Source organism: Chionomys nivalis, chromosome 8 (genome assembly GCF_950005125.1).
Source record: "Chionomys nivalis chromosome 8, mChiNiv1.1, whole genome shotgun sequence".
Classification (NCBI taxonomy): Eukaryota; Metazoa; Chordata; class Mammalia; order Rodentia; family Cricetidae; genus Chionomys; species Chionomys nivalis.
This window is the reverse complement of record NC_080093.1, coordinates 46211843-46238536: the sequence shown is the minus strand read 5'-3', so window position 1 is coordinate 46238536 and position 26694 is coordinate 46211843. Positions and strand designations below refer to the sequence as shown.

Sequence of the window (26694 nt, the reverse complement as noted above, 5' to 3'; positions counted from 1 at the left end):
AGCAGCCAGATTTATAAGAAACGATGCAAGGCCTGGGAGTCAGGGTCCCAGAAAGGCAGGACAACCTTGCCCTAGAAGGGGCGCCACTCTAGAACCCGCCACGATGTGTGTGCACATCTGAGAGCATGTGTGTGCAGCTGGGTCACATGTACCTGTGTGCTATGGGTGTGGCACAATACAGCCATACTTTTATATGTCTACTGTCCAAGTGTGCCCATAACCATGTGTGTTCTGCCTGCCTTGGTATGTGCCCTGTGTGGAGTATTTCTTATGAGGAGCGCTTGTCATAAGCCCAAAAGTATATGCATAGCTATGTAAGTACACGGATCTAATTGGTGTTTGGGTCTGGTGTATATGGGTCTGTGTGTGCCCTGAAACCTCTCATACTTCCTGGAACCATGCCTCCCTCCCCAGACACTGATGGCAAGGTGAGAGACAGCTACAGAAAAGAGAGCAAGATTCTGAGCAGCGTTTAACTCCCACATTGAGCATATGGACACGGCTTTGGGGGTATGCACAGGCCAACAGGCACACAGAATGCATGGATGTTCTGGACCCACACTCCCTGGGGGCCGAGTGGGGATGGAAGACTTACTTGACACTGCTGTTGCGATGGTCTGCAGCAGGCAGCTCCAGGGCCAGGCCGGTGGGCAGAGGTGGCCCCGTGGGCAGCGGCTGCTGTTGGAAGATTAGCTCAGGAGTGAGGTCTACCTCAGTGGGGCTCACCATGACCTTAGCAGCAGAAAGCAGTGCTGTCTTTCCCTTGTTGTAATTCTCCAGCACCTGAGGAAAGGATGGGGGGTGGGGCTGATGGTAGAGGGGTGGCCAGCCCAGCACTGTGGCTTCCCAGAGCAAATAGCCTGATGGTTCAGTGGGGGCCCTTTCTTTGTGGATGGCCTGGGACTAGCCATGGGATGCTTGTCCCTAGAACAGCCAAGCTGGAGTACGCTTCTCTTTCTAGTCCTTCAGTGGCCCATGAAGGTAAATGCTGTCCCACTTAGCTACATATGTGGTAACGGCCAACTTGCCTTCGGGGCCTCTACTTCCGCCTTTCTCAGGGATAGACCTCTAGGAATCTTCTGAATTCCCTCTTCCCTACCATGGGCAATGTGGTGTGTGGAAAGAGCCACGAGTGTAGAGTGGAAAGATTGCAGGTCTTTCTGACTGTCAGGGCCTGTCTCAGGACCCCGTCTTTCAGGAGGGAAATGGGGACCCAGTCGCTAGGACAGCCATGGGCTCTGCCTGCACTCACCTTGTTGAGCCCCTCCATGACCACGTAGGGCAGGTGCTCATGCAGCATGGCTGGTGAGATGATCACCTCGTTAAAGGCTTTGTTGTCACCCCAGATGGCGAAGTATGTGGGCTCCTCCTGCTCACAGCAGCTGAGAGGGACACAGGTAGCAAAGAAAGGGGTCTGGGGCTCTGCTCTGGGCACTTGCTTAGGGACTAGGCTGGATTTGGAGGCCCCTTTCTACCCTGGGCTGCAGGTCAGTGCTCCCTTCCAGGCCTGGCTACTTTGCCCGTAGCCTAAAAAGGCTGACCTGGAGCCTCAGTTGCAGTCCCTACAAGGCCTCCAGTTTGCTTTTGGTCTAGACTCCATCTGCTACCCCTGGGCAGGGCTCAGCTCTCCAGCTTTTTGTCGGGGGTTGGGGGTCACTCTGTGTTAAGAGAGCTCAGGGCCCAGGGCTCTGAGAGTGTGGCAGGAGAGCCTACCTACTGGTACACTGTTCTTGCATATGCCTTGGTCACAGTCTTGCCCACATGTGTCTGTCACTAATGCAGGGACACTGAGGGATGAGCTGGCTCAGAGCCTGGTGGCTGCCATAGGTCATCCACTCCTAAATGTATCAGGCTTAGGAAGAGCTGCCTTGGAAGACACCAGTCAAGGGCTGGCAGGGGTGCAAGGCAGAGGTGGGACAGGCCTCAGTTTGGCCCAGCTGGACTGCCACCTTTGGGTCAGGTCCCTGCCACCTGCTTCTGGATCTGATAAATGCCTGGGCCTGGCCCTGTGAGGGATAGACACTGCTTCCAAAGGCTTGGCTCCTTCAGAGAGACACAGAATCTTAAGGCCCTGTTGGAGACGGACGTGGGCTGGGTTTTTGGCTCCCTTTCCATGGCTAGCAGCCAAAGGAACCCCTCTGTAGGGATTCTGGACTATTGTCTCTATCTCTGCTTCAGTTGTGAGTGGTTAAGTGACCAGAGGCTGGTCCAGTTCTCAGCAGCCCCTGCCCTGGACCCGTACCTACAGGAGTGGCCCAGATCTCCATTAGCACCTACCAGCACTGCTCTGCAGGGTGGTTGTGGACCACGTGGATGATGCGGCCAGGTGGGTAGAGTGGGGTGCTAGCTGAGAGGGCGATGGTCAAATCACTGGGGTGGGTCCAGAGCCGTGTGCTGGCCAGAGTGGTCACCTCCACCTGATCCTCAGGCAGCTCCGACTTGGGGATACATTTCGTGGCCCCCACAATGATCCGCCACTGTATAGGACCAGGGAGAGGGAGAGAGAGCTGAGGAACTCTGGCTAGGTGGGTAGGATCAAGAGTCCTTTCAAGGAGGGGCTCAACAGATGAGAGGAGAGGGCTGGTGATGGAGGCAGTAGCCAGAACATTAAAGAGAGACAGACACATAAGCCTTTGCTGACCCATGGTCTGACACCTGACCCAGGATCCCGATTGCGGGAGGGTCATGGGCACCAAGGCTAGGAAGGCTGCAGACAGGCAGCAGAAAGAGGGCGAGCAACTAGGGGTGGGCAGCTATCGCATAGAGCACCCTCTGATCGAGGAGGGCCTCCTACCCCAGGATGCTCCTCCCCACCTGCATAAAAAGGGCCTTCAGGATCTTCCATGACCTGGGATGTGCTAGAATCAGCTGGCTCTCTCCTAGCCCCAGCAGAATAGTGGATGAGGCTAGTTCAAACCCTCCACATGGAGCAACAGCCTTCCCCGAGCCTGGGCAACCTCAACAGGCCTTCCTCTGCCTGCCCAGTGTCCTTCGGGGACTGCCCTTCTCATGTCAGGCAGCTCTGTGCAGGAGCACTTCCAGTTCTGATGCCATGACAGCTTACTATATGAGCAAAGTCCCTTCCACACTGGACCTGTCTCCTCACCAATGGCAGCGATTGGATGGGCGGAGCTTGGACACTGGGGGTCTGATTGCCTCAAGTGTCCACAAACAGCTGTGACCTCTTGCACTTTGTCTCTGGGTTCAGTGGGGAGCAACAAGAGGGACAGCCAGGACTTCCCAGTGGTCAGGGAGCTGGTGGGGGCTCACTTTGGGCTTGGTGCTTCGCTGAAGGACGTCCAGAAGCTGTCGGCGGAAACCCTCCAGCTGGGAAAGGCCAATCCTGTGGAAAGAAACGAGCATCAGCCTGGCCCAATCAAGGGCTGGAGAGGGGCAGGAGAGGGGGTGGTGGGGGCACCTGGCCTCCAGAAGACAAGTCAGTTGGGTCATGATGTAGAGGCAAGCCGGGTCAGAGAGGCCACTCAGGACGGTGCGGGACCTACACTGTCTTTCACCATAGGGCCACCAAGAGTGGGAAGGGATACTAGAGTCCTGAGGGAGGGGCCTGAAGGAGATGTGAGTGCTGTGGAGTGGAGCGAGGCCTTACTAGGAGACCACAGCAAGGGAGAGGGACTTACCTGGGTACAAGGTCTTTGCCCAGAACCACAGCAGTAACAAACTCTTTGGAGTACTCCATAGCATCCTCGCTGCAGGAGAAGTTAAGGAAGAGGCTCAGATCCAGGGCAGGGCTTTGGCAGGAGCAGCCCCACTCTGCGAGGCTTTCCAGGGAGCTTATAGTGCCAGGCTGGGCTTTAAACTCTGCCCTTCCTCCCTGTGTTTTACCACAGGCCTTTGGGGGAGGGGAGTCCACCTGGCAGGTTATAAACCCTCATCCTACCACCCAAGACCTGTCCGGTGCCATTCCCAGGTCTCCAGTGTTCAGAAGCCGTGCTGCCCAATCCAGCCACCAGCTCTCAGTCCTGGTCAGACCAAGTGAGCCCTTGGCTCAAGTGTCCTAGCTGCTCCAGTTAGCTCTAAGGCCTCAAGCTTCTTACCTCAGCAGGCCTCCTGGCGGGGAGTAGGCGAAGCACTTGAGGGTCGGGTACTGAGGGCGCAGGAGGAAGGAGAGGATGGCAGCTGTGCCAGCGCCCAAGGAGTGGCCTACCACAATTAGGCCATAGTGTTTGGTTCCACGGCCCTGGGGACCAAGAGATGCCTGAGAGCCCTGCCTCAGTTTCCCAGCTGACACTGGGAGGATGAGGGCTCTTCTCAGAGTCCTGGGATCATGCTGTCCTGCATGGACACTAGGGCTGAGGCAGAGCCAAGCTGGATCCTCACAGGGCAAAGGCTTAGTGAGACTTTTCACACACTCCTACTCATCCTCTAGAGCCTTGCTCAGAAATTGCCTCCTCAAGGAAGCCCTCCCTGATTTATCAGCAACAGCTCCCTCCCTCCTAGGCATTGCACTTGTTCTTTGACCACTCTGGGGATTAGTTACAATTGTTTCATTACCTCATCCCTCCCCTCTGACCAATAGCCTAGAGTCTGTGAGACCTGGGAATGGGTGCTGGCAGCATCCTCAGGAGCTACCCAGGCTGCCACCCAGATGAGGTGCAGCCTTCTCTTTGCTCGGTGGCTGTTTTTGTCACCGGGTTCTGTAAAATTTGCTGCAACAAGTGTTCCTGACTCTGAGGCTACCAGAGCGCACATCTGGGAACCGCGGTACAGGGTGCTAAGCAAGGACACTTTGAGAAGAGGGAGCCTGGGAGGTGGGGTGGAGCCAGCTAAGAGGAGTTGGAAATGTGGGAGGGACGGACAGGAGCTAGTGTTTGGGGAGGGTGGTGTCATTCAGCCCTCCTCTCCAGGACGGGATGGCATGGAAAACTCCTCACCAGGTCTCGCCCAAAGGCCTGGGACAGGACCATCTCCTGCTCCAGCTTCTTCTTGATGTACTCAGCGGAGAGCACCATGCCCTGGAAGAGAGGAACAGCGCAGGGCTGGTGGACAGCCTCAGGGACCAGCAGGACTTCATGCAGTGTCCCTTGCAGCCGCCCTCAGAAAACAGGCTCTGGAGCCTGTGGGTCCTTCTGTGGTTCCATTTTGAATTGCATTTCCCAAGTGAGAAAATGGAGGTTCGGAGAGTCTTCCTGGCAGAAAGGTGTGGCATCTCCCCACTGCCTGCCCTGGAGCTTCTATGGACAGCCCCTGAACACCCGGGCCTCAGGCTGGGCAGGCCGATGAGACCACAGCCTCCTGTCTGCTCTCTGGGAGGAAAGAGCCTGCCAAACGCAGGCATCTGAGTGCTGTCCGGGGTTGGGAGCAAAGGTGAGGGCACCTCAGGATGTGGACGCTGATACCTTGTGACCCAACCAGGTGCCTCGATGTCCCTCCACAGGGAGTCGCTCAGCATCTCCAGTCAGGTCGGTCAGGGCATCCTTGGTGAAAGAAGAAAGTCACTTAAGGGTGGCGAGGAGGACAGGCAAGGGCCACAAGTACTTGTGCCTATGCGGGAATCATGGTAGCCTACCTTGGGGGACAGGGTTCCCCGGATACTGATCACCACTTTCTTCTTGTCATGGTCCACAGCTACGTAGAAGGGAGTTTCATAGACCTAGGAGTACGGTCTCATGAGCCTAAGCGACCCCAGATGAGGCCAGACTTAGGGCGTGTCAATGAAACTCCCCACTGGCCACAAGGTCCTGAACCCCTGCCAAATCCAGGGCTCCCGGAGGTCGCTGAGGCTTCTTTGGTCCCTGGCCCCTCCCATTCCACTCTGCCTCAGGCAGCCCTGGGCTCATTCCAGAAGGCTCACTGCCTCTCCCCAGTATCTTGGGTGTCTTCCATTTCCTTAAGGCTGGGGCTGGAGGCCCTAATACTGAATGGGACTGACATCTCACTCTCCCACCTAGACTGAGGCAGTGTGGGTCTGGGCAACCGAAGTGGAGGAGGCCGTCTCTGGACTACGTATTGGAGATGATCTGGAAGCTGGCTTCACTGGCCGAAGGGATTGCTTTGGTGGCTTGGGTCCCCAGCCTGGCCCCTCACCGCATCGTGACAGGAGGTGTAGACGATGTCCACTGCAGTCATGTTCTCATCCAGGAAGTGACGGCGGATGGCAATGGCATTGCAACCACAGCAGTTGTCTTCCTCAATGGTGACACCAGGGGCGAATCGGGGTCGTGCAGGGCAAAGACAGCACCTGGGATTGGGTGGCAGAGAGCTCAGGGCTAGTCAGCACCAATGGGCTGGTTTTCTCCCTTCCACTCTCTCTGGAAGTGTCTCCTGGGGCTTCAGCCTCATCCTCTTTATGTCTCCTGACTCACTCCTGCTAAACCCTGGTGACCTCTTTGTGGTCAAACCCTGGACCAGTTCATCACAGTCTCCAGGCAACACCTGACTCATGATTCTCTCCCTTCCCATTTGGCTGGAGATCTCATCCCTCATCTTCCCAGACTGAGCTTGCCCTCCCCTCTAGCAGCCTCCTTCACGCGCTCGCCATCAGCCCACCCTGGACCCCAGGAGATCCACTGCAGACCTCCAAAGGCACCGTACTGGACTCCTACATGGCATCTCCCCTTAACCGTACTGTCAGCCCTCCAGGTCCTCGCCCTACTTCCTGACCATACCAGCTGCTTTCAGTCACACCACACCGATCCACTTTGTCTTCACATATAAAACCAAACCCACCTCCTGTCCCTTTCCACGAGACTAACTTCCTCTCCCTTGTCCACCCTTGCCCCTGCACTATCAACCCCGGAGCACAGGGACCCTTTGAAGACACATCAAGCCACTACCACATTTCCTCTTAGGACCCCATAGGAACGCACGCCCACCTTCAGCATAAAGGCCTGAGTCTTTTCTGGGCACTACGCCATCTGGCCTTGTCTAACTGACTCCCTGACTCCTCTCTCATCTATGCCACTCTTGCCTTTCCTTCTTCTCCCTCAGCTCCCTCACCGGATTCTGTGCACTTTATCCCCTTATACCCTTTAGTGTCCATCCCAACGTGACCCTGCAGTGAGGTCGGCCCCAGCTACCTCTCTAACAGGGCGAGTCCTGACATGACCCCAGTCCAGCAGTCAGTCCTTCCAAAGTACCCACACGCTGTGAGCCGCTCAGGTGTTCCCCATTCCTGGTATGTCGCTGTCCTGTCTTGGTAGGAGCTACACAGGGAAGGGCTGCTCTGTGCTAGTCACAGATGTTTCCCCTAGCACCAAGCCTAGTGCACACAGGAGGCTCCCTGGGGTAGATAAGCTAGGGCTGAACTGGTCACTCAGTTAGGGATGGGGTGGGGAGAAATGCATCTGCCTCTCGGGCCACCAGGGGGAGCCAGCACCCAACAGATTGGGTGGCACGAGCTGGGCCGAGCATGACAGGACTGCCAGCTGTCTCGAATTGACATCCAGTGTGAGGTGTTTGTCTTCTCAGAGCAGCCTGTGGAACTGCGACTTCCCAACAGGGAGGGGCCTCATCGAGAAACCCCAGCGTCAAGCCAAGACCCGGAAATGCCTGAGCTTGGGAGTGGGACTGCCCGATCCACAGGATACACATCCCAGAGTTGAGCTAAGAGAAGTCACCACACCACCAAGCCAAGTGGTGGCAGCCTTGGCCCAGGGTCTGAGCTCCTACCTTCAAGCCTTCAGGAAGCTCCCCTCTTTCCTCAGCTGAGCAGGAGGCTTTAATGAGGTAGAGGAGAGTCAGAACTTAGGTTCAAATCCTTCCTGGTGTGTAACTTCCTGATTCTGCAGCCAAAGTCCAGCTAAGCCTCAATATCCTTCCTGGCAGAGCCCTCACTGACTGCTACTTCCCAAAGCTACTAGACCCAGCCTGTCCCTTGGTTTATGTCCCTTGTCCTGCTCCACCCTCCACACACAATAGGCCCTGACAAAGTGGTGATGTCTCACCTGCTGGGGCAGACAGCCTCAGTGCAGGGCCTGAGAGCTAGCGGAGGTGATAACAGCAGGCAGACAGCTGACCCTAAGACGGGTGCACAGCCATCTCTCTCCCAGCATCCCTGTGCTTCGGCCTTCCTCTCCACTTTACCCTCAGCTCATTCTCCCAGGAGGGGACCTGACTGTGTTCCCCCGAGGCTGAGGAATCCGTCCTCTGCCATTTCACACAGCTGCTTACATAGTCTCACTGTTCTATGAGCATTAAGAGCCCCACTGCCAAGGGATCGTAATTCTGAACTGTCCTATGGGCTGATAGCACCTGCTAGAACTAGGGAAACGGGCCCCCGACAAGTGGAGCAAGTCCACTGCTTGGTGGGGGGCCTTGGGGCCCCTGGCCCGTGTTCATCTCCAGGGATGCAGGGGAAAATGACAGGCATGTACATTTGGCAGAGATGGGAGGAGCATGCAGTGACCTGGACTTCTCTGATCAGCTGCTGGGGGTGGTGAGAACAAGGTCCCAAGAGCCACCAGCTTTTCTCAAGTAGGTGAGGATGCTGTCATCCCCTGGGACAAGGCATGGAGGACAGGGGTACTGGTCTATCAGGTCAGCTTTTCTGGAACAGGAGCCCGGGGAACTGACCCGCTTCTGCCTGTCATGGGCTGGGGGTGGAGACACCACAGAAGGACAGGGTCCTTCCAAAGCCCTTCTCTGGCCCACTTAGAAGCACAGGGCCCTGGCCCTGGGTGGGGTTGAGGGCAGAGCCAATTCAGGTCAGATTTGGGGGCCGGATCTTTCTCAGCTCAGAGCCTGGTAAAGCTTCTTGGTGCATTTCTAGAGCCTCCATGGTGTGGGCCTAATTCCCAAGAAAGTTCTTTCTTCTTGAAAGGCAGAGCACAGGAGGGGAGCCAAGAGAAGGGAGATGTGGTCAGAGGGAATGGCTGCGGGGGGGGGGGGAGGGGGGGCAGAGGAAGGCCCAAAGAAGAAAGAAAAACCAGCAGTGTAGACACAGCAGTAACACATCTTAAAAACGGATGTATCACACCCCACCTCACAGATGCAGAAAGTAAGGGTCACAGATGTACACTGACTTGCCCAGGGCTGCAACTGAAAGCCTGCATTCGAATCCAGAACCGTGTAATTCTAGTCCGGGAAGGAAGCAGGAGAAAGGCCCAGTGACCGTATGGGAGAGAAGCTGCTTAGGGCCAGAGGAGGTGGGGGTGGATAGCAGTCTTGAAGCCCTAGGGGAAGTGGGTACCAGCACACCATTGTATCCCTTCCCTCCACCCAATCTGGTGTGTCTGGGGACTGACAGTGTACTCACGAGCAGGACCGAGCCAGCTGGCAGAGGCCGCAGGTCGGCTTGCGCATCAGGTACATGGGCCAGCCATAGGCAGCCAGGGCGAAGAGCATGTAGTAGCAGACTTCTTTGTAGCGTAGCATCTCGTGCTGAAAGACAGGATGCAGAGGGCGGTAACCTCTGCCCCTCTTGCACGCTACCTCAGCCACCACTAGTCCCTGAAGTGGGAGCCTGCCTACCTGCTCCAGTGGAGGAGGGGCAGCCCCTTCAGACACCGATTGCACTTGCCCAATTATCTCCCTGTACCCAGGCCAGAATACTCATGAGACCTATCGTATCATAAGAGTCTTAGAATTCATGATTTGGAGACAGAATATCACTCGGAGCACTGGCTTGTTTACCCAAGAAGGAAGGGAGTGTGGGATGTGAGTGGCAGTTGCCCCGCCTCAGCAATCAGGCCCTGGGGAACTTAACCCTGCGAAGCCCTGGGGCCTGCAGCTGCGGGTGTCTTGCTATGGGCAACAAGACAAGCCATGCTGGGCATGGAACCTTGTCACCAAATGTCCCTGGCTCTCCAGTCTGACTCATGGAGTCCCAGGGTCCTGAGGTTGGGGGAAGCTGTCTCCCTGAGATTGGGATCTCGCTAGAGAAAGGCGCCACCATGAAACCCAGGAGTCTGCTGCCCAACAACTGCTCTTGGTGCTGTGGTCGGTATCAGTGCTCCAAGCTGTCCAGAGGCAGGGTGGCAGTGTCCCAGGAAAGCCTGTCAGTCAGTCCCCAGCCCCTGGGCACCAGGACTGTGGCACTTAGAGGGAATTAGTCACCTTGTAAAACTTAAGGAGGGTGATTAGTCATCTTGTGACGTGAACCAGGTAGGCCTCAATCAGCACCCCTCTGCCTGCTCTTCAGGAACTCAGGAAGGAGCCAGTAGCTGCAGAGGCAATTACCCTGGGTGATAGGACAGGGAGGGCGGGACACTGGCAGCCTCTGCCAGGTGGCAGGTGCAGACTCTGCACCTCCCCCCAGGGGGTGGTAAGAGCCAGCCAGGCAAGGCCCTAGTGATTGGCAGGCACCTGAGTAGGGAAACCACCTATGTATGTATGTGGCTGGTGAAATGAAATGTCAGATTTGGGGAGGCAAGATGCCTGGGGCTTTTCTAAAGGAAAGGGCCCAAGGGCTGAAACTTCTCCAGACCTGTCTTGATTGGCCCTCGAGTTTCTAGCACCTTGCTGGACTGGATTTAGGATGGGCCACTTCCTCCTACTCCAGCTCTGGGTGTGAGGTGTGCCTAGGGCATTTCACATCTGTCCTAAGGCTTTGAGGACGACTGACTTGCTCCAGGTCACAGAGAGCAGCCATGGAACAGGGATGCACCTACATCATTTTGCTTTCCCTGGGCCAGGCTGACTGCTCCTGCTACCAGCCGTGCTTCCACCCTCAACCACGCTGGCCTGGGTTCGGCCTTCAAACCGTGGGACCCACTTTCCCTGTAACACATGGGCTTTCTACTTAAGGTGCTTGAGGAAAGTTTCTACTGCTAAAAAGGCTTGAAACTGACGATGACACCCTGACTATCATGAGGGCGGCAGCAGCAATAATGTCACAGCTCATACTGTGAAGCAATCTCTAGAAGACAGGGTCAAATGTTTTGGAGCTCGGTTAGCAGATTCAGGGTCCTACTTATAGACACAGCACAATGTGGGGGCTCTTGAGGGCCTGATCTGAGAAGAAACTCCCTGGACAGTTGTACAAGAGTGGTGGGGTTGGCTCATACTATGGAGTTGTGGGGAGGTGGTAGAAAGAAGCACGGGGAGAGGAAGAGATTTCCAACTCACCGAGTTCTTGAGGTCGAGGTACTTGGTGTTTCGGGTCACTGGCATCCCAGACAGAAAAGCCAAGATGTCATTGTTTGCCTGGAAAACAGGAGTGGTAAGATGGACAGTGGTCCAGACACGAAGATGAGGAGGGAGTTCAGTTTCAGCCTGCTTCAGAGGTCTGAGGGAGCGTGAGGCTTGCAGTTTTCCAAAATCATACTTCCCTGTATTTCTAGTTTCCCCATCCTCCCCAGACCTTCAACTCCCAGGGGACGGTCCTGAGCCACTCCAGAGGGAAAGGATTTTGTGTGAGATGTATAGAGACCAGCACTGGTGTGCTGGTGAGGACAGGAAGGCAGGGCAAACTTCAGACAGAAGGCTGAAGCACTTGAGCTGACATTGGTCATCTAACCCCAGTGACCAGCATGTCCTGGCCTCAGAGGCAGCCACATGTGGTCCAGAGGATACGCCACCCTAGCAGGGTCAGTAGAAAGGCTGTCTCAAGGTTTCGGCTAGGACAGTGGAGGGCCCGTGGGGGAGAGGAGGCCACGGGATCAGCAGCAGGGCCCACAGGTAGCTAGAGGCACTCACCTCATCCAGCACCGCATTGCGTTTGGCTCGCTGCCGCTGTCTAAGCAGCACCAGGCCAGCAATGATGTCGGAGGGCACGATGTCGAGGTCACGGAAAAATTCAGCAAAGAGGTAGGCAATTTCTGAGTAGGCATCCTGTCAAGCAAGGCCCCAGGAAGGCAGGAGGCGGTGGCAAAGCAGCAGGAGAGAGGAGAGGGCATGAGTGAATCCCTGGGGCAGGGTCACCAGGAACCTCCATTCTACTAGTCAACTTGGCCCTCATACAATGGCTCTGTGTCACTGGGGACCCTGTTCTGGGTTCTGGGCCATTACCATATTAGCTGTTGATCCTTCCTCCTCCATCCAAACCTCTTCTCTCCACTGAGGTCCTACAGTTCATGCTACCCTTTGGTCACAAGTGCCAACCTGAGCCCTTACCTCTTTTCTTTCTCTAGATGCCCAGAATCAAGGCCCAGGCAACCCTTCTCCAGCAGAGAAGCCACACAAAGCACTGGCTGCCCCTGTCCCACCTGCTGTGACCCAGGAAGTCCTGCTAAGAGCTGCCTCCCAGGTCTCAAGCTCCCCCTGCTCCCCAGGAGCCTCAGCTCAGTGGGCCCTGGAATGTGCTTGAGGAGAAGTACAATTTCATAGTCGGTGACCTCTCTAGCTTCGAGCTGGCCCTGGGCCTTGGGCAGAAGGCAAAGGACAGAGGCAAGTCCTGCCAGGTGTGAGTCCTGGGTCTCCCCTGCCTTTTGCTGCCTGGAACCTGTCAGGAGAGAGTGGAGTGGAAACAAACTCACGGCAACTGAATCTGTCTCGCTGGGTCTTACCCTTGAGTGCCTGGCAAACCAATGGCTGCAAGCTCAAACCTCTAAGGGGCCACACTGAGCCTGATAATGTTCAGTCCCAGCTGCCCAGCCCAAGGTGCCAAATTTGGACATACAGGCATTTATGTAAATGCTACTTTTTTTTCAAAGACTGACATTTAAGTCTAGTTCTTTAGCAACAACATAAAAGCTGATGAAAATCACTCTGATGGGCTCTGCCTCTGGGCTGTCTGTATCTAACAGGACCATGCTCTGGGGACATGCGACCTTTACATCAGCTTCTCACAATGGCCCTGAAGTGATGTGTGCAGGAGAGGACTATGCCCTTCACAGGCCCAGGCAAGCCTAGTTTCCACTGCCAGGGCTCCACTCTGCCTTTGGCATGGCACACCTGCGGCCAGGATCTAGGATATCACAGGTATCCCTAGATGTCCCATAAGGGACTCACCTCCTGCCAGGGAACACTGGGGCTTTCTTCCACTAGGTTACTTACTCTAAGGTCCCTGGGGGGGGGCTGTTAGGAGGGGCCACACCAGGCTTCCTGGGGACATCTGAGGTGGGCACTTAGCTGCCTGTCCCAGGGAGGAGTGGTCTCTTCTAGCTCTGCTACCAACCAGCTGTGGGATTCTGAACAAACCATTCCATCTCTCTGGGTCTCAGCTCTGTAATCTACAAAATGAGGGGCTGGGCTGGATGACCTCTAACCTCCTGGCCTTACACTTCTGCTGGGCTTGCTCTGCAGAGCTTCAGAGATGAAGGCTGACTGTGTGCCACCCCACCCCAGGCTAAGCATTCAACAGACCCCCAGACCCACCCACTGCTGGCCACGTGCTACTCCTCCTAAATTAAACTGTGCTGCAAGGGGCTCCCAAGGGGGCACCAAGTCAGTCTTCATGCCTTTCTGTTTCCAACAAAACAGGGAATGGCTGCTTTACAGTGTGGAGCAGTCTATCAGTGACAGAACCACTGTCCAATGAGCAAGCTGCCACTCTGCTCACAACCAAAGCCCCGCCTCCTACCAGCCACTCACCTAACAATACCAGAGGAGCGAAAGGCACCTGCATGGCAGGGAAAGGCAAGCAACCCCAGGGACTTGAGCACTTACTGACTGGGAATCCTTTGTCCGGGTGCAACAGAGGAACACTTTAAGACGGCGGGACCAGCTGGTGGCCTGACCCTCCTCTAACCGGTGCCTGTGAAGGTACAGTTAACATGTTGAAGTCAAGGGACTGGACCAGAGGAGCTGGGCCAGATGCTACGGAAATAGGACGCTCTGTTCCCAGGACACACCAAAGAGCTCCCCAGAGGGCCTGGGGGGGGGGGGGGCGGTTAGGCAGCAGGCTAGCTATAGCTGGGTGGCCAGTGACCTAGATATCAGCCAGCCAGGGTATTCCCTGGAGACTCTTGCTGGTCACCCTGGTGAGTTGTTGTGGGCTGGCGTAGTCCCTGACTTTTAGCAGACTGACTCATGGGCGTGACCTGGGGACTTGAGAGCTGGGAATCCAAACTAGGGGCTACCCTGCAGCCAGGTAGCTAAAGGCTCAACTGAAGGGCAGTAGGGGTGCCAGCCAGTGTGGCCTTGCTGTCCTCTGCCTTTCCTAGCAGAGGACTTCAGAAACTCATGTACTGAGTACTTAGAGGAGAGCTGGGGCTTGGACGAGGCCCTGGCATTTCCCAGTTCCGCACAGCTGCTGTCTGGGTAGGGCACACGCACTGCCTGCATGGTTGCCCCATCCATTTTCTTCTCCCTCTTCAGCTCAGGTGGGGACCTAGGGCGCTCAGAAGTCAGTGAGCAGAGGCAGAACAACAGGCTACTTCCCTATAAAAATACCATCGTGCTGGGCACCCAGGAAATCGGTGACATCAACCATGTTGATCTCCAAATCCTCCAAATTAGGCCAGAAAAGGCTGGCGTCACAGGATGGTGGAGGTGGGGTAGGGAGGCAAGGTGGCACTCAGATGCATTCAGGGTACTTTACAGTCACCAGGAATGAAGGACTGGCTCTCGATGAGCTTCTTGGCTCAGCTCTGCAGCCAAGAACTGCTCCCCATCCCTTTAACCCTGACTACATAGGCAGCTGACCAAAAGGAAGGCAGCAGGAGGGGCTAGGAGTGATGTAAGAGACCAGCTGTCTGGGGGACCTGCAGCCCCTAGGAAATGAAGCTGCCTTGCATCCCAAACCCATACCCCACCACCTTTGACAAAGACAGCATGAAGCTGGCCACACTGGGTTCTCAGGGCATAACATATGTTTTGCTTTCTGATCCAACCGGGCTTTCAAATATAGGATGTGAAATTTCTTCTCCAGCCTCTGGCTAGGTAGAAGTGCTCACCCCACTGGAATACCTCTCATGAACACCAGGGGGCAGATGATCGCAGGAATGCGTGAGAAGCAGACAGGTTTGGCCAAGTGCAGTCTACAGACCACGCTTGGGAAGACCACATACCAAGTCTGGACAGAAAGTTCACGGACCCCAACAGGCCTCTGTTGGGAGACTCATTATGTGAAAGGGGGGAGACATTCCTTCTACAAAAACCCAAGGTCAAGCCTCCTGGGAAACAGCTGGGACTAACACACTCCCCCAGGCCCCACCAGATTTCACTGGAAAGAGAAAGGACCAAAAACTTAGACACACCCCTGGTTTTCAGAAACCGAAATAATTTAACCATGCGGCAGACGGGGTGTGCATGTCCCTGCCCTTGGGAGTTGATAGCTTGAAAAATGTCCCTGTTAGAAACGCTGTTAGTTTTAGAGCCAGTGGAGGACACTCAGGCAGGCGGTCAGTTTGACAAAGCCCCACAGCCAGACTGAGCTCTCCAGCCTTGCAGGAGACCTGGAGAAACCACAGCAGGTCACAGGCCTGTGAGCTATGGCTCTGACAGGGCCTGGAAACCACAGGGAGCTTCTTAATTAAAATGACAGCAAGCACCAGGCCTTGCAGTACAGGCTCCTACTGCCTGGAGCCCCAAAGCCAACACCCAGAGTCAGGAAGGGAAGGGAGTTTTCTCCAGGGCCCAGGAGCCCAGAAACAGGTCGGGTGCAGCATGTGCTTAGAGCAGGCAAAGTGGGACAGGGGGCGGTGGCCAGCTACACTGGGAGGGAAAAATGGGTTCTCAAGCCCTGGCTCCAAGGCCTGACATTTCAGGCTGGGAGGTGGCCAGACCAGGCATGGGTGTGGTACTGGAGGCAGTGACAAGCTGACGGGCTGACGTGGAAGGTCTGAGGCATGAGTGGGAGTCGGGGGCAGGCCTGCTGGGCAGGGGTCTTGGCAGCCTGCTCCCTTGTGGCTTGGGGCAATGACTCAGATCCTCATCTATCGCAGGGGTCTTACAGCTGCTCTGGGATCACAAAAGAACTAGCTGGATTAACCATGAAGGGCTAACCTTACTGGAGAAGCCTGCTTATGGGGGCTACTGTACTGTACTGTACTGTGACTCATCCCGGGAGCACCCTTTGCTTTCCATAAAGAAATCAGTATGGCCATGATGAACACCCTCTCTCAGTCTCTGCCATGCCACTTCTTTAAAATGCCTGGTGAAATCTCCTCCAGGAAGCCTTCCTTGTTTAACTTCTCACAACCTCTGAGACCTAGAGGGAACATCATAATTAAGCAAAGGCTCTGGATTAGGCTGAGAGCTAGTTCGCGGTCTCACCGCATAACCAAGCAATCGCATAACGTTTGTACCTTGGTTTCTCCATTCCCATTAGAGGGAGGACACAGGTTGCAACTCGCTCTGAACAATGTTGTGTCTTCTGCTGTTAGCATAGCTGAGACTATGAGTTCTGCTGCTGCTGTCGACAGCAACTTCCCATTAACTCCGCCATAGTGTTAACCGCTGGCATATATTATCCCACTTGAATCTCACAGTGACATCCTGAGCCAGTCCTGAGCCAAGAACTGTTATTCTTACTTTTTTTTTTTAAATAGGATCTCACTGTATAGCTCTGGCTGGCCTCAAACTCACTACGTAGACTAGGATGGCCTTGAATTGATCCCAAATGCCTCTGCCTCATTAGTCCTGAGTGCTAGGACTAAAGGTACGTGCCACCCCGTTCACCCTATTCTTACTTTTTCAACAAAGGAATTCAGGCAGTGAGAGGGCGAGGCTTTCACAAAGAGCCTTGGCTCACATGGCTCACATGATACTGACCTGTGATGTGGGAGGGAACAGGATCCTGATGTGGGAGTGTCATATCAATCTGTTGATTTCATTGGTTAAGTAATAAAGAAACTGCTTGGCCCTCATAGGTTAAAACATAGGTGGGTGGAGTAAACAGAATAGAATGCTGGGAGGAAGAGGAAGTGAGCTCAGATGCAGGGCAGCTCCTCTGAGAGACAGACGCCATGCTCTCCTCTCCAGAGCAGACACGATGAAGCTCTGACCCAGGATGGACGTAGGCTAGAATCTTCCCGGTAAGCGCACCTTGGGGTGCTACATACATGAACAGAAATGGGCCAAGCAGTGTTTAAAAGAATAGAGTTTGTGTGTCGTTATTTTGGGGCATAAGCTAGCCAGGCAACCATGAGCCGGGCTGTGGGAAGAGGCCCGCGCTCCACACTACAGGACCCTCCTCTGCCCACCAGTCTACAAAGCTCACTAGGGCACCACCCGCCTACCCAGTCAACTGACCGAAGGTTGTAAGTCCGCAGATTTCGCTGCCTTCTCTTGGTGGCTCTCAGCTTGACGAAAGTGCGGCCCGTGGGGTCAAAGACACAGAGGACAGTGATGCAGACGCTGAGGATGACCACCCAGTTGCAGACAACCATTCCTGTGGGCAGCAGCAATGAGAGGTGTCGGTTCAGCTTCCTGGGACATGAGCTCTGAACAAAGGGACACTGTAGCCTCTGTGTCCCCGGCTGCTTCTAAGACCTAAAAGGACACTCAGGAGTCTTTGATCTCCAAGGCCCATAGGCAGCTCTGTGGGCTTTTGAGAAGGTGCTGAAAAGCCCTACCGCTGCCTGGACAGTTCTGTGTCAGCTGCTGCTCACCCTGGCGAGGGCCCCACGTGAGATGGCAGAACCCAGGGTGAGGACGCATCCATGCTTGGGTGTCTCTCTATAGTGGTGCCTGGGCCCCATCCTCTGCAAGCTGGGTCCTATTACCACCCCTAGGGCTGGCTTCAGCTGATGGGGCAGATGGGGTGCATACCGAGGGTGACATTCTTAGCAGTGAGGTCATTGCAGGAGGTGTAATACTGTGTGAGCCAGACGATGCCCACGATAGCGTAGATGAACTCGATCACCAAAATGGCTGCAAGAAGAGGCAGGTTCTAAGGGCCACTGTCCGCCACTAGGGAAGGACCCGCGAGCCTAAGCCTGGCTCCTGCTGCCAGGCCTCCAGCCATTTTACAGCAGGGGTGCACAGAGCCCTAGCCTAGTCCCTGGCAGTGTGCTCTCAAGTTCTCAGGGCCTCCCCAAGACTGTCACTGGACAGGTGAACAAGGGAGAAGTGCTCCGAGCTTCTGGGGCTTTCACGATTTTATGCATGGGTTCCGGAATCAGACTCGTTTTAGGCAAGCTATATCTCTTGGAGCCTCCATTTCCTCATCCATATTTGAGAGTGCCAATTACTTTACCACAGAACACTGAAGGCTGGAACTCACAAAAACTATTGCTTCTTGGCAGACTTAGGAACTTGGTTTGGTGGGGTAGGAGGATGAGAGAGGCGTCCCAGGAGACAACCTATGGTGCCCGTGTGCTCAGTGTTCTAAGCCCAGAGCCCCAGTGGGAGTGAGAGGGAACTATGACAGCCTGGCAGGGCCAGCAACATATAGTAACTAAGAGCCTAGACTATGGCGCCAAATAGAAGCATGGGTTCAAATCCCAGCTCTGACGCTTGCATCCTGACTGAGTAGTGAGACCTTGAAAGAGCTCATTAGTCTTCTTGGGCTGCAGTTTCCTCATCTACAAAACAAAGCTGACATTTTCATCTCCGTGAGCTGTGAGACATTTGAGAGAAATGCCCCCTAGGAATACCCCAGAGGCTGCTGGGACATGGTCCAAAAGAGATACAGGCTGGCTCTCAGGGGAGCTGGCTTGTCCTGGCCTCAGGATTTTCCCGATCTATTTCAGAAGAATTACCAGTGCACTTTTCAGGCAATCTCACAGTTTCAAATAGGGGTCAGCTAAGTTTGTCTATGAAGGGCCAAGAGGGCAAACATTTTAGACTCCATGATCATCTAGTCAGAAAAGCTGTTTCTCAGCTCTATTGCTATGCTACCAAAGCAGAAGAAACAACACAAAAATAAGTGGGGGTATGTTCCCCAATGAAAAGATTCACAAAACAGCCATGGGGATGGACTGGGCCCTTGAGTCTAGAATGTCAGTCAGTCCAGTAAGGCACCTCATGCTCCCCAAGGTTTGGGTCTTAGTTTGTGTTAGCAATCAAAACCAGAGGAAGTGCAGAAGGGTGTGGGGCTCTAGGACTTCCCCAACCCCCAGCAAGGGGTCCCTTACCCAGGCGCACGTAGAGCACGTACTGCATGGAGTCCCGGGGTTCCGTGTAGAGGATGCCGCCACGCATGCTCAGCCAGATGATGGCCATCTCGGCGATCATGCAGCTCAGAAGGATGCCCAGGTAGCCGCGGCCGTGGTCTACCAGGTTTAGGGAGCAGGCCTCGTGTGGGTTATAGACCAGGCCGAAGAGCACCACGGACAGGATCACAAACCTGCAGAAGGGCACGGGTGAGCAAGGGAGGGCTACCTCTGTGCCTTGTGCTGCCCAAAGCTGGCAGAGCCGGTGTATCTCAGAAGGAGGAAAGGAAGGCAGGTATCTGCCCAACAATAACACTGTCCACCTAGGCTGAGTGGTGGTGGTGCACGCCTTTAATCCCAGCACTCAGGAGGCTGAGATAGGTGGATCCCTGTGAATTCGAGGCCAGCCTGGTCTACAGAGCTAGTTCTAGGACAGACTCCAAAAGCTACAGAGAAATCCTCTCTCAAAAAATTAAAAAAAAAAAAAAAAGAAAGAAAAAAAGAAAAAAAAAAAACATTGTCCACCTAGCTTTGGGTGCCTCTGAGGTGCCCTGCTGTCATCATGAGGAGGTGGTAGCAGCTACTATGCCAACTGCCAAGGTCAGGAGGACTGCTGGCCTGGAGGGGCCCTAACTCTTGTGGGCACACCTAGAGGAGTGCCTGGGAGCAGGGCAGTCAGGTTTGGGCCTGGCATGGAGGAACAGGTAGTCAGGAAGCTTCCCTCCATACCTTTCTCCTCAAACCCAGGACTGTGGCCTCAGCTCTGAGACTCACCAGGTGGTGTGCAGGAGGAAGAGGAAGATGGCTGGCAGGACGAGGTCATCGCTGCCCACAGACCAGCGCCTCCGGAACACCACGATCCCGGGCATGGCTGGCAGCTCTGGGAGGTTCAGCGGGCCTGGTGCTCACCTCCTGAAAGCAAGAAGAGAACCCTGGAGCTGTTTGGGCTCCTACTAGGTGTAGTCAGCAGCACAGGCATCTTGGGTGTTGGCACCAATCCCCACCCATGCCTCATGGGCCTCCAGGTGCCAGAGATAAAGAAGCTGCCCCCTGCCCTCTCAAGCCTCATAACAATAAAAGCCTTAGCAATAGGACACCAATCTCAGCAGTGACCCCTGAGGTCACTCCTGCCCACCACCAGATTGCCACTGCTTAACATAATTCCCATAGTAACTACTCAGCTCCACTGAAGACCTAGGTCCTGTTTGGCCTGCCTAAAATCCCAGCACTTGGGAGACTAAGGCAGGAGAAGCATGATTTTGAGGTCAGTCTCCATCTCAAAAAAGCGACAAAAAGACCCTAAATTCATTCTCTCTTTCCCCCTACATGGGATCGATGGAAGACTCAGTCCCTGGGGCCCTCACTGTCTTTCCACAGGAACTCTGACAAGTACTCACAGTTCTGGGCCAAAGCTTCCAAAATCAAGAACAAGCGACCCTTAGCACAGAGCCCCGCAGAGAGGGAGGAATGCTGAAGGCACGAGAGGAGTATGTGAGTGGTGGCGGCTGGGACTAACGAACACCAAGGGTGACGATGCCCAGCATACAGTAGATCTTGGTAAGCCTTTGCACAGTGAGGTCTTTGGCTTCTTGTTTGCTGGAGCCTACTGACCTGCTGACTGTGGTTTGACGTGGTTTGACTTTGTTTTGCACCCCTCTGACAAAACTCTGAGCCACTGTCACACTGCCAGGGTTCTGGGCAGGAGGGGCTATTGTGGGAGCCAGGGTTTAGACTATGGACATCTGCCCCTCACTGGGAGGATAGCAGCCGTTCTAACACCCTCACTGCTAGCCTGAATGCTCTCACTGCTTGGTGCCTATTTCTCTCAAGTATAGCTGGATATAAACCAGTCACCAATGAGCCCAGGAGTGGTGGCCAGGAGCTGGGGGGGCCTCCTTTGAAACTGGGAGAAAAAAGTGGAACGCTGGTCTGAGCAGAGACCCAGGCTTTCTCCAGGGTAGTGGCTGCCCTTGCAGAGAGGAACTCCTACCCTAGAGGGCTGGGCACACTGCTAGAGGGCAGCTACCCCGCAAAGCCAGCAGAGGCTTACATGGCACCTGGTTCAGGGCGGGCAGCAGGTCCTCCTTTTCCTAATGACAGCTCCAAGGAAAATGTATGTATGCAGAGATCGGACTCACCAGAGAAGGGACCAGGCCAGCCGTCTGAGAACAGTGACGACAGCCCTGACAGGGAACAAGGGGACATGGGGTCAGGTGGCTGGGCAGCATGTCATGTTGGGCCAGGCTCCGCTGCTGGGCTTATCTTCCAAGAGCAGTCACAGCAAGCTCCCAGGTGGGAGCCCAGAAGCAGAGCTGGCTGCTGCCTGAGCAGTAGGCTGGGCTAGCCTGCTGGGGTCGTGCCTACTCCCCCCTCAGGAAGTGACATCATCCCATTCTCAAGGAGGAGTCAAGCCGATTGTGGGAAGCAGGAGAAGGATGGGGAGGGAAGAAGATGCAGCTGCCGCTGGGTGGCTCAGGTATGGGGAGGTCCCCTGTGGACAGGGGACCAGGACTGGAGCGAAATCTGGGACAAGCAGTCCAGGACAGGGCTTAGGGCTTGGAGGAATGGGATGGGAGGGAGCTAAGGCATCATGGGTGGTAGCAAGGCTGGGACATAAGAGCTGCCAACAGCTGGTGTACCTGTTCCCTCCCTGTCTGCAGGTGGCTCACAGAGTGGGAAGCTGAAGGTGGGACACCCCCCCCACCACACACACACACACTCTCAATGAACCCAGTGAGGTGCAGCTGGTACCAAGTCACCACCTGCTGAGGCCCTGCATTGTACCCTCATCAGGCCAGGGGAGATGCAGTGCCATGCTTGCCTACAGAGGTTGGTCAAGGAGGGCCCTGCCCCCGGACTGCTATCTGTCCTGCCCCTGGCAGCAACCCAGTGTATCTCCTCAAGCAGAATATGATCCTTTCTCAGTCACACCGGGTACCTCCTTTCTCCCACCTTCCTCAAGGAGTCTAGAAAGGCTGCCACTGTAGTTAACCAGGTATTCAGCATCCCTGATTTGGCCTTCCCTGCCCTGCAGTGTTCTCTCCAGCTCCCAGATTAGAAAAATGGGCCAAGACTGGCCCCAGATCTTATAGCCATGACTGCAGGACCACCAGTGATAGGAATAATAGGGCAAGAGCAGCCTCTGCTCTGGGGGTGAGGAGGTGACCAGTCCATGGCTACAGCTGTGGTCAGAACCAGGGCCTTTCTACCACATGGTAGAGTTTTGAGGGTCTGTCCCCACACACGCCCTGTTACTAGCGTGGGCGTCTTTGCCCCTCCAAGATCCCCTCCAGCTTCTGCCCCAGGCAACTAACCTAACAAGGTCCTAGATTCAGTAGGTGGGAGTGCAGGTCCAGGAGCTATAAGCCCAGCATCTACCACCCAACTGTGTAACTTACTAGTTGCGCCTCAATTTCCTCATCTGTGAAATGCCGATTATGCTTCCCTCTTAAAGTTCCAGGCAGGATCCCAAGAGAGAAGGTCTGCAGAACCCTCACAACGCTGGACTAATGCCAGAGCACATCAGTGGGCGTGGAGGGGCCAAGGGAGTGCGTGTGAACCCCTGGCAGCCCAGCTGCCCTCCCAGGCCAGGCAGTAGAATCTTCAGCTGGTCACCACCAGGTCACAGGATGGGGGAGGCAGGGGGCATCCCTGTACAGATTCATAAATCCTAAGGCTTCTATTTTTATGGGCCTGAAAGGAGTCCTTTCTCTGGAGACCCCAGCCCATCACAATGGGGGCCTGTTCCCCTGCTGGGCTGTGATTTCATCTGGAGGAAATGTCTTAGGAGGGGGAGGCCCTGGCCACTTCCTGGCCTGGGGCAGCTACAGAGTACCTCCTCAGTCTCCCCCTCTCCACCCCAAGTGGCCTCTAATGACTAAACTGTGGTGGGGTCAGGACTTTGCCTCCCAGGTCCTGAGGACTTCCAAGGCAGGCCACACCCTCTCCAGCAGGAGTTCTGTTGCCCCTGCCTTGGCAGGTGTGAAGGGGGTACTAGGACCCAGGCAGGTGTGAAGATGTACTAGGACCCAGGCGGGTGTGAAGATGTACCAGGACCCAGGCAGGTGTGAAGGAGTACAGGCGGGTATGAAGGGGTACCAGAACTCAGGCGGGGCAAAGGGGTACAGGACCCAGGAAGGTGTGAAGGAGTACAAGGACCCAGGCAGGTGTGAAGGGGTACAGAACCCAGGCAGGTGTGAAGGGGTACTAGGACCCAGGCAGGTGTGAAGGAGTACCCGGACCAGGCGGGGCAAAAAAGTACCAGGACCCAGGCGGGAGTGAAGGGGAACAGGATCCAGGCGGGTGTGAAGGGGTACAAGGACCCAGGCGGGTGTGAAGGGGTACAAGGACCCAGGCGGGTGTGAAGGGGTACAGAACCCAGGAAGGTGTGAAGGGAAGCCAAGAGAACCCTTCGTGTGCATGGAATGACTTAAGTTGTAGCCCTAAGGGGCCTCTTCCTCTGCCCTCTCCCTTACCATGACCCAATTTTCCAGGTGATGATTTAGGCCTCTGGGTTAAATATTGAACATTCTGCAAGTTTCTCTTTCTAAAAATGCAAACTACTTTCTTAAATGTGCATGTTGTCTTCTCTGTTGATTTGTTTATTATTATTATTATTATTATTATTATTATTATTATTATTATTATTATTATTATTGGGTCTCTGTATCTCAAGGTGGTCTCAAAACCTGTATTTAGACCCTGTATTTGAATTTCTGATTCTCCTGCCTCTGCCTCCAGGATGCTGGAATTACAGGTAATGTGCCCCACCCTGGTTTTATGCGGTATTACAGATCAAACCTGGGGACTTTCTCTGCTTCTAGGCCGAAAAGGTTCAGGTGCACACAGTTTGCCCTTGAGGGGCAGGAGCCTTCTAGTTAGGGAGACTCTCCAACCCCTCACAGTCCCACATTCCCTTCCTGACATGTCCCCTACATGCTCCAAGTTTGCTACTTTCTGCAGAGGCCTCAGTGACCACTCCTATATGGGGGCTGCAGCCCCCTCAAACCCAGCCTGACCCAGACAGGCCCTGCAGTTAACTTTTTAAATTTACTGCTGTTTTTGCCTGGGCTCAACTGAGAGTCTTGGGGGTTAGGGCTTCAATATACAAGGCCTGGTGGCATCACCACCATATTGCCAAGACTGCTAGGAACAGCTATGTCCTGGTCAGGAAGTAAACAGCAGCCCCTTCTCGGCTTATACCCACTCTGCTTGCCAGCCAGTGCCCCCCAGATAGCTCAGTGGCGCCCCCTGCAACCATCTGAACAATGCTAGGTGGTTCCTGCCTTAGTAAAATGGGCTGCAGTGACAATGGGTAGGTGTCAACCCTACAGGGCTGCCATGGGCCTGAGGTGGGCACTGCAGGAGAACCCTCAGGTCTACTAACAACCTAGAACTGCCAGGGACCAAAGGACAGACACACTGAAAGCCTTGGCCTGAAGATCCCATGGCGAGCACCCCGGCAGCCTGTGTTGTCTGTCAGCCTGGCATCGCAGGCACATACACACCAGGGCCACCACTCCAGAATCCCTGAGGAGTCTGCCCTGTCTTTCTCCTTTCCAGGCCTGCAGCCCATCTGGGAAGGGTGGCCGACGGGCTGGCCTTTGAAAGCACAGGAAGGGATATGGTGGCAGAGGAGGTGACAGAAAGTCGCGTGGGCTGAGGGCCGCGTGCGCCACCAGCCTGTGCCCGGGCGTGTGCAACCCAAGTTAGGGGCCGGAAAGCTGTTGCTTTTCACACATCAGCTGTGCTGGAGCAGAAGGCAGAACTGAGTCTGCCCAGGGCCGGGGCAGAATTTCAACAGCAGAGGGGTCCTCAAATGCCTGGCCCCATGGGGCATAGACAGTGTGCCTGTGGCAGCTGGGCCAGGAGAGGAAAGTCAGGGTCTAAGACTAACAGACACTTGCCACATCCTCACCCCCACCCCATGGCCTTGAAAGGCAGAGTTTCACTTCCTCTGCCCCTCACCATTATAGGGCTCCTCACTACACTCTTCCAGGTTAGTCTGCCTGTTTCCATCTCACAGATGGGGAAACTGAGGTGCCACGAAGTTAGTAACACGGCAAGGGTCAAAGTCAGGCTGTGAAGTCAGTGCTGTTGTTCTGCCGGTAAAGCATCAATGGGCTGGTGACCAGAGACCATTTCCTATAAAAGCGCCACCTAGAGGTCAGGCATGGGCTTACAGGAATGGGGGTGAGGTTGAACCAACCCACCTGCTCTGAACAGGACATACTCTCAACAATTACTCAGTCGCATGTTTATTTTGAATTATGTAGTGTTTGCTGTTGCTAGATATGGTAGCAAGCAGCCACAGAATCCCTTTTTAATACTCTGAACACTACGAACTGCCATTTTCTCCCCATTTTATAGATAAGGAAACCGAGACTCAGAGAGGTTAACATAACCTGACCAAGGTCACTCAGTTCAGTAAACACTGGAGTCAGGCACAAGGCTCTAGAGCCTCTGCTTGGCCCTGCCGGCCCCTCCCCACCAACCCTCACCAGACTCCATTTATCACCAGGCTCCACTTCCAGTTCTCACGCTAATTATTTTCCACTCTTCAATGAAAAGAATTTGCCATCTGCCACCAGGCCCTGCCACTGACACCAGCCAACTCCCCAGGAATCAATTGGGGCCTTTTGCTTCCTGCTGGCTGTTCTGGGAGGGCTGCTGGCTGCTAAGGAATGAGGGAGGGAGGGGCAGAAAGAGTGGCAGGACCCTCTCCTTGGCAGCCTGGACCTGACTTCCCACAGTCTGTCCTTGGCAGCAGGGTTTCCCGAAGGTGGAAGATCCCTCTAGGTCTGAGCAGGCCAGGCTTTGTTTCTGAGTTTGTTCTCAGAGATCATTTCTTTTCCTCCCCACAGGCCTCTCATGCTCGTTCTAGTTCTCTGGGCAGAGGTGGCCTGCAGGGACATAAACAGGCAAGCTACACTGGCCTCAGGTGGCATTCTTCCCCTGGGAGCTGCTGGGCTGGAGCAGGCAGGTGGCAGCAGGCAGGCAGGCTGGCAGTTCACTCACTGGATCTCCTAACCACTCCCACTTCAAGCACACAGACCCGGAGGCTGCTCCAAGAGCAGTACCACCTTCCCTCTGCCTCCTTGCATCACATCTGCATCAGGGCTGACGTGGTGCTGGATCTTGGCTCTGTAACTTCTATTGGTCTGTATTCAACACTTCTCTGAGCCTCAGTTTCCTTGTATACAAAATGAGACAATGCAGTCCCCACTTCTTGGAGGGGCTGTGACGGGTAGGTGAGGACACCACAGAGCTGGGTCATTCACCTGTTTTCCCCAGCATGCACAGCACCTTTACCTCTGGACCAAGCCTGCTGCCCTCTATTGCCAGGGGCAGGCAGACCTGTACCTGTCCCAATCCTGTTTGAGTGATCTCAGGTAAGCTTGATGGCATCTTTGAGAAAACCACCAGGGTACTGACTCCTTGAATTTACAAGTCAGTGAAGTGGGAATGCCATCTTTGTATTACAGACAGCTTGGACTACTGAGCTCTCGTCCAAGGTCACAAGGCTGTAGAACACTCCAAATCCACATCCCTGTAAGAAAGCTCTATGCCTGTCTGTCTGTGCAACCAAGTTTCAGGCTGTCGTGCTGCAGACCTCTTCCCACCCAAACTCAACATGCCCTGGGGGCAGAGATCCCCTCATCTCCCTGCCCAGCCCAGTGTTCCTCCCACCACAAAGTTTCCCTTTTGCTGGGGCCACATGCTTGGCTTCCCAGATGGCCCCCTGCAGGGAGGTTCACCAGATCTCAGCTGTACCCCATTCCCTGCTCCTCAGAACTTCCTCCAGAGGAAACTGTCA

The 26694-nt window shown here is 54.8% G+C and overlaps 1 protein-coding gene across 3 annotated transcripts in view; it reads right to left on the bottom strand.

Annotated features, from left to right (window-relative positions):
- The window catches only part of Dagla (diacylglycerol lipase alpha), a 58609-nt gene that overhangs the window by 5349 nt on the left and 26566 nt on the right, over positions 1–26694 (bottom strand). For 2 of the 3 annotated variants that reach the window (XM_057777892.1, XM_057777891.1), the window contains exons 2-19: positions 19653–19790; positions 18861–19072; positions 17554–17655; positions 17035–17173; positions 13507–13594; positions 11596–11730; positions 11026–11103; positions 9215–9339; positions 6046–6199; positions 5528–5611; positions 5358–5435; positions 4893–4973; positions 4056–4198; positions 3639–3707; positions 3271–3343; positions 2278–2477; positions 1253–1382; positions 596–783 (exon numbers count right to left, since the gene is read on the bottom strand). In XM_057777892.1, the coding sequence (XP_057633875.1) occupies positions 596–783; positions 1253–1382; positions 2278–2477; positions 3271–3343; positions 3639–3707; positions 4056–4198; positions 4893–4973; positions 5358–5435; positions 5528–5611; positions 6046–6199; positions 9215–9339; positions 11026–11103; positions 11596–11730; positions 13507–13594; positions 17035–17173; positions 17554–17655; positions 18861–19072; positions 19653–19747 (2174 nt within the window). In that variant the 5' untranslated portion in view covers positions 19748–19790. Of the gene's footprint in view, positions 1–595; positions 784–1252; positions 1383–2277; positions 2478–3270; positions 3344–3638; positions 3708–4055; positions 4199–4892; positions 4974–5357; positions 5436–5527; positions 5612–6045; positions 6200–9214; positions 9340–11025; positions 11104–11595; positions 11731–13506; positions 13595–17034; positions 17174–17553; positions 17656–18860; positions 19073–19652; positions 19791–21016; positions 21062–26694 lie in introns of all 3 variants that reach the window. The other variant, XM_057777893.1, reaches the window with a different exon arrangement.